General features: G+C 37.3%; 1 protein-coding gene across 1 annotated transcript in view; it reads left to right on the top strand.

The window, feature by feature from the left end:
• Positions 1–20,703, top strand: part of LOC103196417 (muscleblind-like protein 1) — a 169,566-nt gene that overhangs the window by 109,703 nt on the left and 39,160 nt on the right. The window contains exon 2 of the mRNA XM_007940150.2: positions 6,032–6,202. Coding sequence (XP_007938341.1) covers positions 6,032–6,202 — 171 coding nt within the window. The remainder of the gene's footprint in view (positions 1–6,031; positions 6,203–20,703) is intronic.

The raw sequence follows: 20,703 nt of genomic DNA, 5'->3' as shown, positions 1-20,703 counted from the left end.
ACGAGTAAGAAAATACACATTTAAAAACTACAATATACTCTGTATTAGATGCAAATAATCTATTTTCAATGTTTGCAATGTTTACTGAACTTAAAGCCACCTACAGGAAAAGAAAACACTGTGTGTATATATGTGTGTGTGTACGTTTGTGTGTGTATAGGGTAATTTTTTTTTCTAAAATTCAGTATTTATAAACTGCCATTAAATTTCTACTAAAATACTGTAATCTTTAAGTAAATGTATATAAATACACACATATGTATGTATATATTTATTCATACCTCAGCATTGTTAACTAGCACACATATTTTTTGGCAGTGTTTGAAATTTTATGTCTTGACTGCCAGTATTTCTTTATTGGCAAAATATTTCTGAGATACATGCATCATCTTAGCTGGAAAAAAAATATATAAGCATTTTCAATATGAAACCACCAGATTCCCTTGCCAGAGTTTCTGGCCAATGAATTTCTTCAGAAAGTGCTTCAAAACATTCACATATCTCAGTCATCCCATAGAAATCTTGGGCTTATTGTAACAATTGAAATGCATGTTACTGGTTTGAACATTCTTACCAGAAAACTAGTATTTTAAAAGTAGGTAAAAGACTTATGAGTATAAGCTTTCCCCAATGATTTTGTCACTGCCCCTTTATTTCCAGAGTCTACTCAATTATGATTCAGTAATTTTAATCCTACCGCATAATTACCATTTGGCAGCTTAATAACATGTCTCTTTAGATTCTGTCTTCAAAAATCACAATATTCCTGTTACTTGAGATAGAAGAAGTATAATTAAAACATAGAAAATTAATTTGCCCAGTTTTCAGGTAGAATTTTAAATTTATTAAGCAAGTTTGGCCATTTCAAAGTAAACTACTGTTTTAGTTTTGATTATTAGTTAGCTGTTAGTTATTTCAAAAATTCACTAAAAGTTGTTTATCTTACTTGCCATTCCTACTTTAATTCCATTTTATCCTTATTTTGATTTGCTCCTAATTTCTTAATTTCCACCATATTATCAGTTTATATCTTGCACATATATATATATGTGTATATATATATATATATATATATATATATGTATATATATATATAAGGCTGGTGGTTCAAACCCACCAGCCACTGCTTGGAAGGAAGATGGGGCAATCTACTTCCGTAGTGATACTGCCTCGGAAACCCAAGGAGGGGTCGCTATGAGTCGGGGCCGACTTGACGGCACATAACAACAACAACAACAACATGTATATATCACATGCATATAGTTTTCATATATGTGTACCATATATATGTTAAGGAGCTCTGGTGGCGTAGTACGTAAGGCATTTGACTGCTAACCAGAAGGCTGGCAGTTCAAACCCACCAGCCACTCCACAGAAGTAAGACTGGGCAGTCTACTTCCATAAAGATTTATTGCCTCAGAAACCCAAAGGGGTTGGTATGAGTCAGAATTGACTTGATGGCATGGATTTGTTTTTTTGGTTTACATATGCTAGGAGTGGCACAATGGTTAAGCTCTCAGCTGCTAATTAAAAAGTTGACAGTTCAACCTCACCCAGTAGATCTGTGGGAGAAAGACCTGGTTGATGTCTGCTTCTGCAAAGATTGTTGTTGTTGTTGTTGTGTGCCGTCGAGTTGGTCCTGACTCATAACGATCCCTCCTTGGGTTTCTGAGGTGGTATCACTATGGAAGTAGATTGTCCAACCTTTCTTCTGCGGAGTGGCTGGTGGGTTTGAACTGCCAGCCTTCTGGTTAGCAGTCAAGTGCCTTAGGCACTATGCTACCGAAAAAACCCTGTGGGGCAGTTCTCCTCTGTCACGTGAGGGCCAGTGAGAGTTGATCGAATCGATGACACCTGGCAATAACAACATTATATATGCACGTACTCTATAAATATTTAAAGTAAACTTTATTGAACTATAATGTTTAAAAATGTAACCAGGCACATATTTTGAGGATCATTTTATCTGAACACTTATCTTCCCTTTTTATAATGACAGGCTTTTTGGCAATGTGACAGGCTATTGAGGAAAATAGTTGAATTCACAGTTAAACAGTTTATAACTTCAGAAACTGATTAATTGATTAGTCCATCTCTCAAAAGACTGTTACTGGTGTTACATAGGCTTTTATGACTATAGGAGAAATAGTTCCCTTTTTTTAGACAGGCTACTTCTAATTTAAAGGTTTAGAAAAAGTTGTCAAAATCTGTTCCGGTATTTTACTGAACATCCTGAATTACATTAACAAAACAAACAATGTATGTATTACAATGATGTCTTTAGAATTTGTGTTGAGTTAACTACATAAAAAGCCTCCTTCAATGGGAGTCTAAGGTATCTGTGGTATAGGCTCTATACAGTGCCCTGCTAGTCAGCTGGACAGCTCCCTCCCTGGCAGTAATATCCCAGTGCAGTCAACAAAAGCAAAGAACAGAAACATAATGCTTTAAGAAATGTATTAAAATAGCATTTTCCTTAGTGGATGTGGCATATAACAGAATGATGATTTCAAGTCAAGCTTGCATTATATTACTCATGACAGATACTCATTGTTACCTGGGTTTGTCTCCCTGTATTATTTTTGGTACATTTAACATTGTTGTTATTTGCCATCGAGTCGGACCCGACCCATAGTGACCCCTCCTTGGGTTTTCCAAGGCTGTAACACTATGGAAGTAGATTGCACCATCTCTCTTCCAAAGAGTGGCTGGTGGGTTTGAACTGCCAGCCTTCTGGGTTAGCAGTCAAGTGCCTTAGGCACTATGCCACCAGATCTCCTTACATTTAACATAAACAGTGCTAAATTAAGTGACTGTTACCTATTAGCTTGAGAACTTAAGAGGGAAAAACAATGAACATTTATTGACTGCCTGCTATAACAAGTGCCATGTTTGAGGTTGGTCCACTATATTGCTTAATTCTCATATATCATCAGTGTGATAGATGATATTGTTACTATTTTACAAATACAGTGCGACCACTCAAAGCACTTAATTAACTTCCACAGGGTCACATAATAAGTAACAAAGCTACTATTTAAACCAAGCAATGTTTCATAAAATTGTACAGTGATGGCAATAGCTGTCACAAATGAATAAAAACTTTTATGTTTCTATTTTTTGCATGAATCCTGGCAGCCCAATTTAATTAACCTGGAAGTGAAATCTCTAGATGATTTAAAATAGTAGCTCTTAGATGTAAACCTGTATATTTAATTCTAGATACCTATTGGCTTTCTGATTTTAGAATTTTAGAACAAAGTAGTATTGTTAGAGACTTTAGGATGCCAAATATAATGAGTATCTACACACAGCATCTTTCCTTCCAGTTGAAACTTGAAAAACTCCTTCTGTTATTTTTCTCCTTTTATTTTATTATGGCAAGTTTTATAATGCTTTCAAATTACTGCCTTCTGGATAAAAACATCATCGTTGTTGTTGTTGTTTGCCATCAAGTTGCATCCAACTCATAGAGGAACCCCTCCTTGGGTTTCCAAGGCAGTATCACTATGGAAGTAGATTGCCCAACCTTCCTTCTAAGGAGTGGCTGAAAACATCATTAGGTTAGTTCAACTGAGAACCAAAGTTTGGTATTAGATTTAGTTTTTATTCCATTATCTTCATTATATCCTGAACAGAATTGGGGTAGAATTTGTTTTTCAGCATTTAGTTAGGAGTGTTTAGGCATTCGTTCTGAAAATGCTTCTTGATTGGCAACTTGGGGCCAGGCACGAGGCTTGGTCCTGGGCATTCAGAGATGGATGAAGCTGATTATTTACTAGTGTCTATTTACCTTAACTCTACAAAGGAAGATATGTTGCTGGTGGTTTTCTCGTGGACTTTAGGTAATCCTGCAGCAAAATATGTTTAGTCTGAATTATTCTTGACCTTTATAATTATTGAGTAGCACAATCAGCTAAAGATAAATTTTAAACTTCTAAGAAGCCAGTTTTACCTAACATCAGTTGCAGAGGTAGCTACATTATTATTATTTTTTTTCCATACATATAATGAAAAAATAATGTGGAGTTGCAGAGTTGTGTTTTTCAAGTGTTTCCACTGCAACAGAATTACCTGGAATGCTTGTTAAAATTCAGATACCTAGGCTCTCCTGACTTACTCTCACAGACTCTCTAGGGGAGAGGGTTAGTAGTCTGTATACTATAATTCAAAACAAGTATCCCCAGTTGATACTTAGGTACAGAGCTTTTTGAAAATGAGGATCTAAAACAACTGAATCAAACCAAATGGAAATATAACATACATAAGACATGTGATAGAATAGCATTCATCATGAGTGGTTATGGGAAATACACCATGAAAATCAAAAGTAGGCTGTTCTACTAAATTATTCGAGATCCACTGATACAGAATATGTTACTGAAACACAGGTGTTTCCTCTTTTCCATTATTTAAACATGGGCTGTGTTCAGAGGTGGGAATGACTGGGTAGCTTATGCTCAAGAGAGACACTGGAGGAAGTGCTTAAGAAGACCAGTGCTGTGAACTCAGAGCTGTCTCTGATATTTATGGAAATATAGAAATCAAACTGAGTGAATTGGCAGTAACTGAATCCTCAGGTTGAATATAACTTTACTTATCAGTACCAATTACTATCAGTGTAATCTGACTCAGGGCAGACCCATGTGTGTTAGAGAACTGTGCACCATAGGATTTTCAAATGACTGATTTTTTTCGGAAGTAGATTGTTAGGCCTTTCTTTTGAAGTGCCTCTGGATGAACTTGAACTTCCAACCTTTCAGTTAGTAGTGGAGCACGTTAATTTTGTGCACCACTCAGGGATTATAACCTCACTTATTTGCACTTGAATAAACTCAGTCTTAGTATGAAATATGGTGTGGGGATATTGAGAATCAAAATTCCTCTTAGAGACCAGTTCTTCATACTGAAGGAGTCTACTTTCCCTAGGAGAGCTAAAATGAGACAGATCATTCAGATTAGAATTCTATAAAATTTTATCATAAATAAGCAGCAGTTTCTGTCAATTTACAGTATAAAGTCAGATTATGCAGGAATCTGAAGAAGGTGGTTGATAACTTCAATTAAGTATTTTGTTTACCCTTAAAAAGCACTCTAATTAGATGTATTGGTGAAAGAACTTGCCAAGGTAATATGTATCTGCTACTATCAGCAAGACTTGGCAATATATTAAAATATTATGTATAGATTAAAAACAACAACAATGACAAAACAATGATTATGGGTAGAGTCCCTGACACAATATTGCATATGCAGACTTTAATACATATTGATGATTACAAGAATTATCTCAAATGGCATATTCATATTTATTTTATAATAACTTATTTTGTATCACCATTGTATACTGTACATTTTCAGAGAGTAAATATATCTATTTCTTGGAAAATGGAAACCAGAAATGTCTTTGAAAGGATAAAGGATATTTTTTTTCACCAAAGCTTCTTTGCACTGTCTACTCAGTATATACATTGGGAGCATGTGGTATTTTTAGTGCTTGAAACTGAAAATTCCTTCATACATGGGCTTGTAAACTTTACTTGAAATTATAATTTATTAGTAATGAGATAGTTGTAAAGGTGTTTTACTGGAGATACAGTGTGCTTTGAGTCTTCCAAGTTTATTTCCTTAGAACTCAATATAAGTTAAAATAGATCATAAAACTTCATGAGTCTGGGGTTTGTCAAAGTTAACTGTGAAAATGTGGCAGTGAGCCTATTTTTTTTTTTTAATTTAACATTCTGTGATTTATATTACTCTGGAAATTTGTAGATTTTTTTAAATTTCAATCTTGAAATAAGATTGCTAAAATGAATAAATTTCGTTAAGTTTTTAAATGTGTATAAATGAATACCTTATTTTGGTAATGAATTTGGGTGGAGTCATTCATTACTTGTTCTAAAGGTATGATAAGTTGTTGTACACAGTACATTGGGAGAAAAACCTGTGGTAGGTTCAAGTGCTAGGTTTACATTATTATTTTAAGATTTTATTATTTTTAAAGATGGTATTTGCTGCTTTTGTGTTGCAGGGTCGTTGCTCCAGGGAGAACTGCAAATATCTTCATCCACCCCCACACTTAAAAACACAGTTGGAAATAAATGGGCGCAATAACTTGATTCAGCAGAAGAACATGGCCATGTTGGCCCAACAGATGCAACTAGCCAATGCCATGATGCCTGGTGCCCCATTACAACCTGTGGTGAGCATGTTTTCATTCCTTATTAATTAAGTTTGTAATTTCAGCTTCATGTTACAGCGATGGTTGCCTTAGATCAAGTGAGCACAGGTAGCATATCAGTTTCTTAGAATTTTCCAGCAAAATTAAGTATCAATCAAACTCTAGAACAATTTTCCCACTGAGAAGTTATTCATCTTCTGGCTAAATCATGTGGAAATTTACATTATAGCATTTCCCCCTTCCCTAATATTCTCATCAAATTAAGTCTAATAGTTTAAAGTTGTTAAACTTACCTTTGTCAAAATGGTCATCAAAGTCATTAATATAGTTAATGTGCATTTTCAGGCTACCATTCAAAATAAAATCAGTATATGTAGTCTTTTGTTTTCAGAAAATTTCTCCCATTCCTCCATCCTTGAAAAGAATCCTGTTTCTGTACTCTTCTTTCTTGGAAAAGAACTTTTGTTATTCTTTGAAAGCTTCAAGTAAAATTCTTTTAGTCATATTACTAGGAAAATTTTGACATTGGTGAATCAATGTCATCATAGGCTTGGAAGTCTTATTGAAGGAGAACAAGATAGGAACAGAAACTCCAAGGGCTTTTAAAAGAGAGGAGCTAAATTTGATAAACTGTGAGTGGTCATAGATACTTAATGTTTGTTGAGCAATATATGTGGGTAACTCTTGATTCTGAGTTACAAATATGTACTTGGATTTTTTTCAGGTGTCTGTGTGAAAAATGACTAATAATATTTAAAGGAATTTATTTATAAAGATTAAGAGATTAATATGATAATTACATTTAGATTGTAAAATGCCTTTTTAAATATTGATTGTTATACAGTGTTTAGGTTACTTCATGCTGCTCTAACAGAAAATACCACAAATGGGATGGCTTGAACAAATAGGAGTTTATTCTCTTATATTTTTGGAGGCTAGAAGTCTGAGTTTAAAGTGCCAGGCTTTAGGAGCTGGGTGAAAGCCCCTTGACCTTGGATTTCAGCTCTGCCTCTTGCTCCTGGCCCAGTGAAGCGAGAGGTGTCTCTTTACTCAGGCAGCTGCTGGGTGTTGAGGCTAACTAGCCCAAAGTCGACAAATAAAATGGTACAGTCCCAATATTACCAAACAACATGGCAGGCCACTAGTTCAAGACCAGAGACAGTCCCAAGATCAGCAGGAAACATGACAAGCTGCTGAATAACAGCTCGACTACGTGCAGGATTCACGTGTGCCAAAAGCTGCAGGCCATTCCTAAAGCTTCTCCTTATATACAGGAAGCAGACTACATCTCTAAAGCAGCTACTTAGCTGCTCATGGCAGATCCCACCATGGAGCTGATTGCCAGTCTCATTGTGAGGAATAACTACCACCAGCTGCCCAGTTACTCAAAACCAGGCCACTCATAAAACAATGACAAAACAATGATTATGAGTAGAGTCCCTGACACAGTATTGCATTTGCAGACTTTAATACATATTGATGATTACAAGAATTATCACATAACCTTAACTACCATATATCATAATCCCATATTTAACTGTATGCTGAAATTTCAAAGGATCAGAATATTTATCAATAATTTTTATCATTAATTTATATGCAATATTATGGGGCCATAGGAATGCGAAGAGCCACTTTTTCCTGGGTCTGTATACTAATTTGTTTCCTAATATAGTGACACTTGAACTCAATGTAATTATTATTCTCTTAGAACTTAATGCAACAATCATTCCAAAAAAGAGGGAGGGTTGCATTTTGAGGTGGGAGGGATCTCCATATTACATTGGCAGTGGTACCAATTATCAACACTGTGAATATTGTGAGAGAATATTGTAATAAATTCTGTGTCTCTTTTAAACTTACATTTCCCCATTATTAGAGACTCACTTAAAAATATAACATCTTAAATTTATCCCCGTGACATCTACTAATTTCACACTTCTCTATTTGGATAGCGTGATTATCCCCCCCCTTTTTTTTTTTTTGTAAGCTTAGTTATCATTCTCTCCAAAATCAGATAAAGTACAAGAGGTTTGGTTTTGCAGTTGGCCCTCACATATAGCTTCAAAGATCTGATAAATCCTGGGGTAGCTACTACCTTAGTTGTGATATAAGAGCTCTCCTTGACATGAGCTACTTTGTTCTGCTTAAACATTTAAAGCAGACTTACTGCCAGGCTCTGCCCTCTCTGTGGCTGAGAGTACCTTTGGTTATCAACAAGTACAGTTCAAGGATTAAAGACGACAGCTCTGGTTGTGGCAGTAAGCTCGTCACTGTGAAGTCTTGGCCTAATTCCCAAGCTAGTCCTTGAGTCTTAATCCCAAGGGTGTTCCAGGGTCATCATATGTGCAATCCTGGTACAAACTATAAACAACATTTATGCTGACGTTTTTGGAATACTTCTAACAAATATTTGTTGTTTATGAAATCAATAAATCACAGATTTATGAAGCCACCAGAAAACTAACCACATTTTCTGGTGTTTTTGTTGGAAAATTCTCTGCTTAGAGAAGGCATTTATTTTTATTCATTGTGAGTACATTCAGACTTTATGTTCATGTGGCCAAATGTGGAATTACCCTTCTGCTAAAACCACCCTGAGCCCATGGTCTATAAATATACTCTATTCAGATGACATATAATAAGTATAGAATTTATTTTAATCATTCAATTTTAAAGCATTTGGGATTTTAATGATGATTAAAGGATTTAATCCAGGAAATTTGACTTCAAAATCCCACCTGAGACTTTTTGATCCTTTTTTAGTCAGCCCGGTTTTGATAAGGATAATGACATAGAGATTCAGAATTAAATGGAATGGTTATAGCCAGCTGCTTACTGGAACCTTAATGCTGGACCTGCAAATAAGAATTGTAACAGGGCTGAAAGCAGCCAAGTGACTAATAAGAAAAAGGGTTACCACTCAAAGAGAATTGCCAATAATGTGGACAGTAGTGTCTAAAGGCATAGCATGGCTGTGTCCAACCTAGATAGTTGGGGATATTAAAGGAGGTAATACTGTGAGCACATCCAGTCTTAGGAATGTCTGAGCAGTGACGGGACTTGCAGTCAGATAGGTGATGGCATTTTAGTTCTAGCAGAGCCATCTAGTTTGAAAAAATATCCCAAATAGAAGTTGGAGGAACAAGAAGGGGAGAAGGGGCTAGCAAGGTCCAGGCAAATTTGGAGGCATCTAATATTGGGCTTGACAGGTAGCAGAGCTGAATAAATGCTTCATGAGCAAAGAAAACAAGTGAAGAAAGGAGTTTCCTGAGCCTCAAAAAAACATTTCATGTAGTTTACCTGTCCCAGAGTCCAAAGGAGTCAAAATCAGGAATCAGAACACAAGCCCAACTATAGAGGCTGAATAGGACAGAGGTGGGGAAGTTCTAGCTGGCTAGTAGCAAAGGCAGCTAAGGGCATGAAGGAGGGTTCTGTTGGCACTATAAAACAGTTACTATATCACCTAGCTTGGGTTTCTCATTTCCTCATAAATTGTGAGTGGCTGGGTCTATAGATTTAAGATATTCAGAATGTGATACTAGGCAGAGTTGGGGAATTGCAGGGGGTCATAAGAAAGTTCCCTGTTTTCATAGATGTTATTAAGTTGTAATGAAATGTACCAAATTAAGAAGCACAAAGAAGACTTAGCATTTTGAGGGACAGATACAATGCTCTAGGAACATTTAATGCCCTTAGCACTTCTTGTATTTAAATCTTCACAACTTCTATGAAGTAGGTAATCAATCCCAGCTTTAGAAATGAAGACTCAGAGGTTCAGAGAGTTTAAGTAATTTGCCAAGTTACACAACTAGTGAATAGCAGGGCCCACATTTTAACTCAAGCCATTCAAATTTTAATATATGTGCTCTAGAAACCCAGTAAATGGAGACATACCATCAAGCAAATCAGGTCCTTGATTGATTGCTTTACATTTTTTTCAACCTTCTCAACATATAGTGCAGAATTTAAAATAGATGTTATCTCTGCAAGATCCTAATTATAGCCTAAATATATAATACACCCATTTTATGAAGTGAGAAACTAAGTAGCTAAAAATAAGTAATTGAATTTATTTTTGTATCCACTTCCTAAAATTAGCATAATAAATTATTAAACAATTGGGGTTAATTCTACTCTTCTTTCTAAGCCTATATGTGTGGGGTGTGTGTGTGTGTGTGTGTGTGTGTATATAAGCTTTGGTAGCATAGAGCATAGTGCCTAACGCACTTGACTGCTAACCAGAAGGCTGGCGGTTCAAACTCACCAGCCACTCCTTGGAAGGAAAGTTGGGCAATCTACTTCCGTAGAGATACTGCCTCGGAAACCCAAGGAGGGGTCGCTATGAATTGGGGCCAACTCCACAGCACATAACAACAAAAACAAATATATATATGTAACTCTTGAAAACAAATGGAAGACCTACAGTGTTTAATTGTCTTTCATTTAGATAAAATAAAAATAATCCTTCTGGATTTTTTTAAAATTTCTTTTTAAAATTATTTTGCCATGTACAATGTGGTAGAAAGGTAATGTAATGAGAAATTACTTAAGTGCTAAAGAGTTTAACACATTATCTACCCAGTTATCTAAGAAGAGACTGTATCTTACATCTTATGACCAGGAAGCACCTGATATATTTCTTCAGGTCATCCCAGAAAGGTGTTGCAGAAATTCTGTTGATTGCAGGCTCTTTTCAGTGCTTATCAAGAGCTCTGAGGAGGTAGTGGCTGTGAAGAGCTGGATATGAGCTTTGGATTCCACTAACACTGGCCATAGGGCCTTTCCCAGTTTTCCCAAAAGTCAGCCTTGTCCATCCATAAATCTTGATAGCACCTGCTCTCAGACACACACACACCTAGCCAACTGTCTTGCGGCATAAAAGTTGTGTGGAATTCTGTATGTATTTCATTAATTTGATAGCCTAGGGATTAGTGGTGGTGGTGGTGTTAGGTGTCCTCAAGTCTCTTCCAACGTATAGCGACTCTGTACAGCAGAACAAAACACTGCCCAGTCCACCATCCTCATAATCAATCATTGTCATTTTTGAACCCGTTGTTGCAGCCACTATGTCAGTCCATCTTGTTGAAGGCTTTCCTCTTTTTCGATGACCCTCTGCTTTTGCTCGATGTCCTTCTCCAGGGCCTGGTCCCTCTTGATAACATGTACAAATCCATGAGATGAAGTCTCACCATCCTCACTTCTAAGGAGAATTCTGGCTGTACTTCTTCCAAGACAGATTTATTTGTTCACTCTTTGACAGCCAAGGGATAGAAAAGTTTAAAAGTTACTGGTTTTAGCTAAAATCTTGGAGTTTCTGTCACTTCAGCTATGCTGTCTTCACATGTTCCAGCATTTGTTGGCATTTAGATGCAGAGTGTTTTGAAGTTATCATTTGTCTCACTTCCAGGAACACCTAGCATTCTTAAATTATTTTTCAGTTTATCCATCTAGTGGTTGAGATAAGACCACTTCACTCCAGAGTGTTTCTGGTAAAGTGTTCCCATGTCAGTCACCCTGTGTTGTATTTCATCTATCCTCCCATTCTTATTGCCTGTTTCAGTCAAGGAGCTGGCATTTCCTGAAGCAGTCTGAAAATGGGCCCTGAATTTTAGGATGGTGCCATGTTTGGCTGATGCCTTTTTACTATAGGGGCTAGAGGTGACTTTGTTTATTGTTGCAATAAAACTTGATTGAAGGATAAAGTGAAGCTGAAAATAAAGGAAGTAGTAGACATGATTTGAATTGTTCAGTCAGCAAATGACTCTTAAAGCAGAGAAGATAACTGTTTTTAAGGGCTTTGAACTGGTGTATGTTCCAGTCATATTCTTTATTCGTAGGGGGGAAAAAACTTACACACAACAGATGTAAATTTATTGATAACTCCCTTTAGCTTTGGGTCCTATATTTATATTTAAAATAATTGTTTGCTGAGACTATTGGCAAAGGGTTGTGCCTCACTAGAAACATGGTTTCACACACCTTGATTGTATGCTATTAGTTTTCTTAATGTGTTATTTTTTTTACTGGTTGCAAGTTTGGCCTCTGCAAATAAATACACACACACACACACACACATACAATCTATACAAACCTAACTTTTAAACTTGGCATTCCATAAATCCCAGCAGATACTATTTATAATTTTTATATACACTCCCTCTATTTTATAAAAATTGGCAACTTATTCACATAGTGATTTAAAAAAAAAAAAAAACATTGTGTTTTAGGTGAAATTTTTACCTAGTAAATTAAATTTCCTGTCAACAATTTATACACAAATTATACACAAATTGTTCCATGGCATTGGCTGCAGTATTTCAGCACACTCCCCATTTTCACCTGCCTTCTCCATTTCTATCCTTCCAATCCCTGCTCCTCCTTGCCTTCTCATCTTTGCTTTTGAGTGAATGCTGCCCATTTAGTTGATTATTCTTAGTTGAGTATTCTAAGGAGCACATTCCTTACAGGTGTTATTGCTTATTTTATAGGTCAGTCTATTATTTGGCTGGAAGGTGACCTCTAGGTTAAAAGATTTAACCTCAAGGTTAAAAGGGTGTCTTGGGCGTTTCTATCAGTCTAATACGTCTGATCTTTTTTATGAATATGAATTTTGTTCTACATTTATCTCTCATTCTACCCAGACCTTTCATTGTGTCCCTGGTTACAGGATAAGTAATGGTAGATGGGTGCTATCTAGTTTTTTTGGTCTCCGGCTCAAGGAGGCTATGGTTCGTGTGGGCCATTATTCCTGTGCATTGGTTGCTTCCTTGAGTCTGGTTTCCTTCACTCAGCTTTGCTCCAGATGGGCTGATACTGATAGTTGTATCTTAGAAAGCCTGTTGCTTACAAAATTTTGAGACCTCAGATATTACTCACCAAATTAAAATCAAGAACATTAGCTTTTGACCTATGTTGTGCCAATTGACCTAGATGTTCCCAAGACTTCAAACCCAATAACTCAGTCCCACAAGGTGTTTTGATATTTCTAAGTTTTCCTAACTGTGTCCCCTTGGTGGTCTATCATATGTATGAATTTATATGAAGCACATATAAATATGTTTTCACAGATGCCCATAACTATACCAAATAAGCATGTGCATGTGTTCCATTATGCCCTCCATACCCATATAGATATATCTACCTCTGTAACCATTCACAAATTTTTGATTGATATTACTGTTGTTGCAGAATTGTTTGTGTTATAGCATTTACATAGTTGTCCTTTGTTCTTACATAACTCTTTCACTATCTCCATTTACTATGGTCCTGCTATATTGACTTCCCCCGTATTGTGCATTGCCTTTTCCTCAGTGGCTAAGGCACTTGACTGCTAACCAAAAGGCTGATGGTTCAAACCCACCAGCCACTCCTCGGAAGGAAGATGGGGCAATCTGCTTCCGTAGTGATACTGCCTCAGAAACCCAAGGAGGTGTCGCTATGAGTCGGGTCCGACTCGACGGCACATAACAACAACAACAACAAAAACACACTATTTATTAAGTGATTCTCATTCCTTCCTGCTTCCATCCCTAGCATCTATCAAAACCTTTTTTTTTTTTTTCCTGATAAGTACCAATTTCAGAGTGGTAAGATAGTATCCCATTATAGTTTTGATTTGCATCTTTCTAATGGCCAATGTAAGGAGCTCAGGTGCTCCAGTGGTTAAAACATTTGGCTGTTAACCAGAAGGTTGGTGGTTCAAACCTATTAGCTACTCCATGGGAGAAAGATGAGGCAGTCTGCTTTTGTAAAGATTTACAGCCTTGGAAACCCTATGGGGCACTTCTACTCTGTCCTTTAGGGTTGCCACTCTATGGCAGTCAGTTTGGTTTGATTTGCCAATGGCTAATGATTGTGAGCATTCCTGCATGTGTTTTTTTAGCTGCCTGAATGGCATCTTTGGTGAAATGTCTATTGATGTCTTTTGCCTATTTTTTGATGGGATTATCTTTTTGTTATCATGTCACATAGTGTTTTAATAAATAACTACTGTGACATTTGCCACATTGCAACATGGTAAATTATAGAAGCTTAGGAAGATTAGTGTAAATATTGCAAAACAAAAAATAATTGAAAAGAAACCAAACTTTTCAGATGATCATACTACTGAAAATAAATGTTAAATTTTGAGGTAAAGGGAGGAAATAACACTAGATGCCTTTTCTTGACCTTCAGAAATCTATTCTACAAAATACTTAATTCATGTACTAGTTTTTTTTTCTCAGCAGAGAAAACAACTACCAAATCTATTAATGTGTTTTTTAAGCAAATTTTTATACAGTACATTGTAGCCATCAAAGAATATTGCTTTCTGTGTGTAAACCTACTTTTGACATTAATAGATGCCAGTTTCTGAGTATATCCAGATGAACAAAGCACAAGGCAAAAGCATGCCCTCGGGAGCCTGAAGTCTAGTTAGAGTAGAAGAGCTATTCAAGTAAACATAAAACTCAGTTGCCTTCATGGTAGTTATGATTTATGGTGACCTCATATGTGTCAGTGTAGAACTGTGTTCTATAGGATTTTTAGTTGTGGATTTTTTACCAGGCCTTTCTTCTCAGGCATCTTGGGGTGGACTCAAACCCCTGACCTATCTGTTAACAGTAGAGTTCATTAATGTTTGCCCCACCCAGCAACTCCCAAGTGAACATACATAGTGATGAATGGGGGATTAGGGTGATGAGAGGGTTACATTGGAAAAAGAAGGTTGAAGAAGTTTAACTGCTCTTAATTGAGGTTGGGGTGGATTAGGGAAAACTTCGGAGGAAGAATTGGAGCTTAAAGCATGATTAGGAATTAAACAGGTGGCCCGGACAAGAGTAACTAAACAAATCAAGATGGAGGAAAGATCGTGTACAAAGAAGGTCATAAGGGCACATATCTCTTTTGGGAGAACTTGCATAGAATCAGAAAGCTGAAACTATTTCTGTTTGAAATATGAGGATGTCACATAGTATAGGGCACTAGAATCACACAGAAGTTTTCAAAAAATACTTCTACCTAGGACCCTTCCCCAGAGATTTTTATGAGTAGAAAGTGGCATGGAACTTCAATATTTTACAAGTTCTTCAGGTGATTCAAATAGACGCAGGCATTGAGGATCACTGGTTTCAGAACAGGTACCCTGGTGATGCTGTAATTAGAGCACTTGGCTGCTAACTGAAAGGTTACTGGTTTGAATCCACCAGCCACTCCACGGGAGAAAGATGTGATGGTCTGCTTCCATGTAAATGTACAGCCTTGGAAACCCTGTGGAACAGTTCTATTCTGTCACTAAGTCAGAATGGACTTCATGGTAGTGGGTTTGGTTTTTGCTTTGGGAGTTTGACAATCACTTGCTATCAGATACACATGTGCCTAAATTTCATGTCTTCCATTCACCTTTTTTTTTTTTTCCCACTATGGGCACATAATCTTTCTGAACCTGTTTCCTTAGCTGCAAAATGAGCTAATAATACTCGGTTTATAAGAGTGTCACTCATTCATTCAGTCATTAACTCACTCAACCATCCATTCAACAAATATTTATTGAGTGCCTACTGTGTGCCAGGCATTGTTCTAGGTGCTTGAGATTCAGTAGTAAACTAAATAGATATCCCCACTCCCCAAAATAAAAACAAAAACCCGTCCACATGGAGTTCGTACTCTGTGTTATGAGGATTAACGATAAAAACACAGGTAAAGCACTTAACACAATGCCTAGCAAGCAGTCTTTGGAGGGAATTACTAGTAATAATCATGTTTCCACATAGTTAACAATGGTAATATTGTGGTATTGAATAACATTTTCATTTATAATGTAGCCTAATTACCTTACTGGAAGCAGAATGTCTCATTTTCAATGAACCAGTGATTACTCCATAAATAGCACTAGAATTTGTTAATTTGCAATTTGTTTTTCTCTGCTGACTGTGTGCACTGGCAAAAGACAATCAGTAACCAACCTTCCTTATGCCTTACAGGAGCAAAACCAAAACTCAAAACTAAACCCACTCAAATCACATTATTTTGACTTGCAGATGCCCTATAGAATAAAACAGAACTGCCCCATAGGGCTTCCAAGGCTGTAAATCTTTATAGAAGCAGACTGCCTCAGCTGTCTCCCACAAAGTGGCTGGTGGGTTTGAACCATTGACCTTTTGCTTATAGCCGAGTGCTTTAACCACAGCACTACCAGGGTTCACTTTACAGGAGCAAAGATCTCTGTAAATCATTACGATGAAAGTGTAGTTAGTATCAAATACATCAATTACATAGGGAATAGGTTATCTTGTGGATACTTCAGAGAAAATAGGATAGCACTCAATACCTTGGCATTAATGTCGGCCTTTGAGGTTCTGTGGAATTCTGTGCAGGAAGGCTTTTGGAATGGGGAACTGACAGAGGAGCAGTTCAAGTACTTTAGTAATCCGATTACAGGCACTCCAGGCCAGCTGTGACCGACCTCCAACATTGTGCCCTTTGAGAAAAAGCAATGTAACAAATTTACAAAATAGGAGGAGTGTTGCTTTTTATTACTTTTTCTTTTTGTAGCTTTTAGAATCAGGTTTCAAAGTATAGGGCTATTGTTAATCGATTGTCTGCCTGTTCAGAAAATAGCTCTTCTTATCCTAAGAGGGGACAATTTGAGATAATGCTTACTGAATAGATGGTGTTTCAGATTTTTTAAAGCTGCTACAGAATTTACTTGGAGATAGTGCCCTAAAATTCTTCAGATTTTAATTTTCTATGCTGAATTAAGTCAGAAAATCAATTCATGTGATGATTCTACACAATAACCATCCAGAGGAAAGATTGTTACCAGTTAATGAGATCTGTATTTCTATATAATAAAATTATTCTAAACCACTGCATTATAAGCATTTGTAGATTATATGTATTTTTTTTTCCTTTGGCATATAACAAAAATGAATTTTACTGGCCACTGATCTTATTTAATTGAAATAAAAGTTTCTGTTCATTCCAAAAAGTTTATAAATTTGTCCCCTGCTTCTAAATAATTATAATAGATTGTATACAGTGACTTATAAACATCTCAATAGTCTTCTGAAGTAAACATGAAAAATACATTATCTGGAAATATATGTTAATGCATAGCAATATAATGCAAAGAGGAGTGATATTCACTGGCTTCTCTTCTCCAAATTCTAAGCTGCTCTTTTAGTCCTCTAGCCTAAAAAGCTTGATTGCTACCTTTTTAATAGATAATTAGAGTGCTAGTCCAACTGGGATATCATATATTGTATATATTGCAACAATAATCACTACAGCATTAAAAAAAAAATCAAATAAATATATCCTTTATTCGTCTGGCCCCAGCCCAGTAAAATGAAATTCAAGTATTCCCTTTTTCCTTGGGCAGGGGCTTGCAACCAGGGGAGATTTTGCTTCCCAGGGGACATTTGGCAATGTCTAAAGACATTTTTGATTATCACAACTGAGAAGTTGTATAAGTTTCACTTGTCTATTTCTGAATAGAAATTCATGTTTACCATATACTCATTGTGCATGTCATCCTTTGTCCTGCTGCTGCCACACAGCCAGTGGGCAGTGGAGCAACATTTAATCAGATGCTGCTCAAGTAACTGTTGGTGAACAGAGCTTGCCCTAGGCTCCAGTTCCTGACAGATTGTTAATATCTAGAATGCATGAATGGTTTGCTGTTGTCCATAGACAGCTGCTTTGGGCAGGGAAAGGGCTGAGGATCCAGAGATGTTACTTTAGGCCACTTAATCAGGCAAGATACATCGATCTGCAGAGCACCTGCCCATGGCATTCAAATTGTCATATTCAGAGGCATCATTATCTTACTTTTAACATGTCAGTATAATTTATGATGTAGTTTTTCTTCTCTCCACTGAATCAAATTACATGTTAAATAATCTATTTACCACTTTCTTTTTAGTAAATATGTATATGTTAACTACAGATATTTTACCCTAAAAATATTTATGATGTCAAATGAGCAGTGCATCCCATAGGACAGGGTTTCCCAACCTTGCGTTACTGACATTTTGGACTGAATAATTCATTGTTTGAAAGGGGAGGGTCTGTCTGGTGCATTGTAGGGTGCTTAACATGGTTTCCACTCTAGCCATGAGATACTGATAACATATTCTATTTGTGAAAACCAAAAATTATCTCCAGATATTGCCATATATCCCCAAAAAACAAACTAGCTCACTTCCATCGAGGTGATTTTGACTCATAGTGACCCCTCCTTGGTTTCAAAGGAGGTATCTCTACAGAAGTAGATTGTCTCTTCTTCCGAGGCATGGCTGGCTGGTGGGTTTAAACCGGCAGCCTTCTGGTTAGCAGTCAAATACCTTAGGCACTATGCCACCAGAGCTCCTAGAGCTCCCCAACTAACCCCCAACCAATAAAAAAACCTCCTGATGTCAAGTCGGATCCAACTCATGGCGATTCCTCATTGGGTTTCCGAGGCAGTATCACTATGGAAGCAGATTGACCAACCTTCCTTCCAAGGAGTGGCTGGTGGGTTTGAACCTCCAGCCTTCTGGTTAGCAATCAAGTGCCTTAGGCTCAACACCACCAGAGCTCCCCGTATATCCCCAGGAAAGCAAAAATCTCCCCCAGTTAAGAACCACTGTCCTAGAAGGGGGAGAATATTTGAATTTCATTTTAGTGGGTCAGAGCCAGACTGGATAACCCAAACCTACTGCCACTGAGTCGATTTCAACTCATAGTGACCCTATAGGATAGAGTAGAACTGCCCTATAAGGTCACCAAGGCTGTAAATCTTTACAGAAGCAGACTGCCTCATCTTTCTCCTATGGAGCTGTTGGTGGATTCAGATTGCAAACCTTTTGGTTAACTGCCCAGTGTTTTAACCAAAGCAATGCCAGAGTTCCTTAGCCTGGATAGAGTATAGAGTATACATTTTCTTTTCTTTCTTTTTTTTTTTTTAAATTGTGATTCAGATGAAAGTTTACAGAGCAAATTCACTTTCCATACAGCAGTTCACGTACACTTTGCCTCATGACATTGACTACAATGTACCACAATGTAACAGCTCCCCTCCAACTTCTTTCTGATAGTTACCTTTTCCCTGTGTCCATTGCTCTGTGCACTCCTGCCTTCTGAGCTCTCTCCCTGTGCATAAACAGCCCTTCTTTCTCCCATGATTGTTCTCTCCAAGGAGTGTATCTACCTCAGGTAAATGTTCAACTCCTATGCCTGTCTTTTGTTTGGCTGGAAGCCACAGGCATGGGTTCAATTCCAGACCTGAAGGGCAGCTAGGGGCCATAGTCTCAGTGGTTCCACCAGGCTCTATCACACCAGCAAGCTCAGTTCTTCTCCCCCCCTTTTTTTTCCCCCCCAAATGATTTTGAGTTTTATTCCACATTGTTCTTCCTCTCTATCCCAGGATCGCTTACATAGATCCCCCTCTGAGTGGTTGACAGTGGTAGCCATGCACCATCTAGTTTTTCTGGTCTCATAGTCGTATAGGCTGAGGATAGCATGATGTACCAGTTGCTTGGACTAATTGTTTCCATGAATCCTTGGTTTTCTTCATTCTTCTTTGCTTTGGATGAGGAGAGACCCATCGCTGCATCTAGATGGCTGCTTGCAGGCTTTTAAGATCCCAGTTGCTACTCACCAAAGTAGGAGGTGGAACAATGTTTTTGTGCAGTATGTTATGCCAGTTGAGCTTGATGACCCCTATGACTATGGTCCCAAGCCCACAGGTTCAACTACTCGCTCCCTCTTGGGTAGCTGACTGTGATGAAGTGACTACAAACTTTTCCCTTGTCAGCTCTACTATACACCTGGGAATTCGTACAGAACATACAAATACACTTGTAGAACCATTGTCTGCCAACCCTATATATGGTCTTGGGTACACTCCCTGCTACATAGACATACCTAATAGTTCAGCATGTCCACCCATCTATCCACCCGTATACCCATGTTTGCCTTACTGGCAACGTAGTACTGTATGTGCTAAAGGGTTCATCTTTGTTGTCTGCACCTCTGTGTACCTCTCTATGTCTTCCTCTTCTTCAAATGTGATCACTCACATTTGGTATATTGCCCTTCTCTTCACCCAAATCAATACTTATCTCTGCCTATCTAACAATGTTCCCTCCTCTCCCCTCCCACCTGGTAACTAACAAAGAAAATTTCCTTCTATATATAAACCTTTCCTTGACTTTTGCAATAATGGTCTAATACAATATTTGTCCTTCTGTGATTGACTTATTTCACTCAGCATAATGTCCTCCAAGTTCATCCACATTCTGCGGTGTTTTGCCAATTCTATGTTGTTCGTTAGGGTTGCATAGTATTGTATTCCGTTGTGTGTATGTACCATAGTTTGGTTATCCATTCCTCAGTTGATGGAGACCTCAGTTGTTTCCATCTTTTTGCTATTGTAAATAGTGTTGTGATGAACATGGATGTGCTTATGTCTGTTCTTGTCATGGCTCTCACTTCTTTAGGATATATACCTAGTAATGGAATGGCTGGGTCAAATGGTATTTCTAATTCCAACTTTT

This window comes from Orycteropus afer, unplaced genomic scaffold (assembly GCF_000298275.1).
Source record: "Orycteropus afer afer isolate SDZICR_OR568_19922 unplaced genomic scaffold, OryAfe1.0 scaffold00066, whole genome shotgun sequence".
Taxonomy (NCBI): Eukaryota; Metazoa; Chordata; class Mammalia; order Tubulidentata; family Orycteropodidae; genus Orycteropus; species Orycteropus afer.
This window is presented reverse-complemented; position numbering and strand designations above follow the sequence as displayed.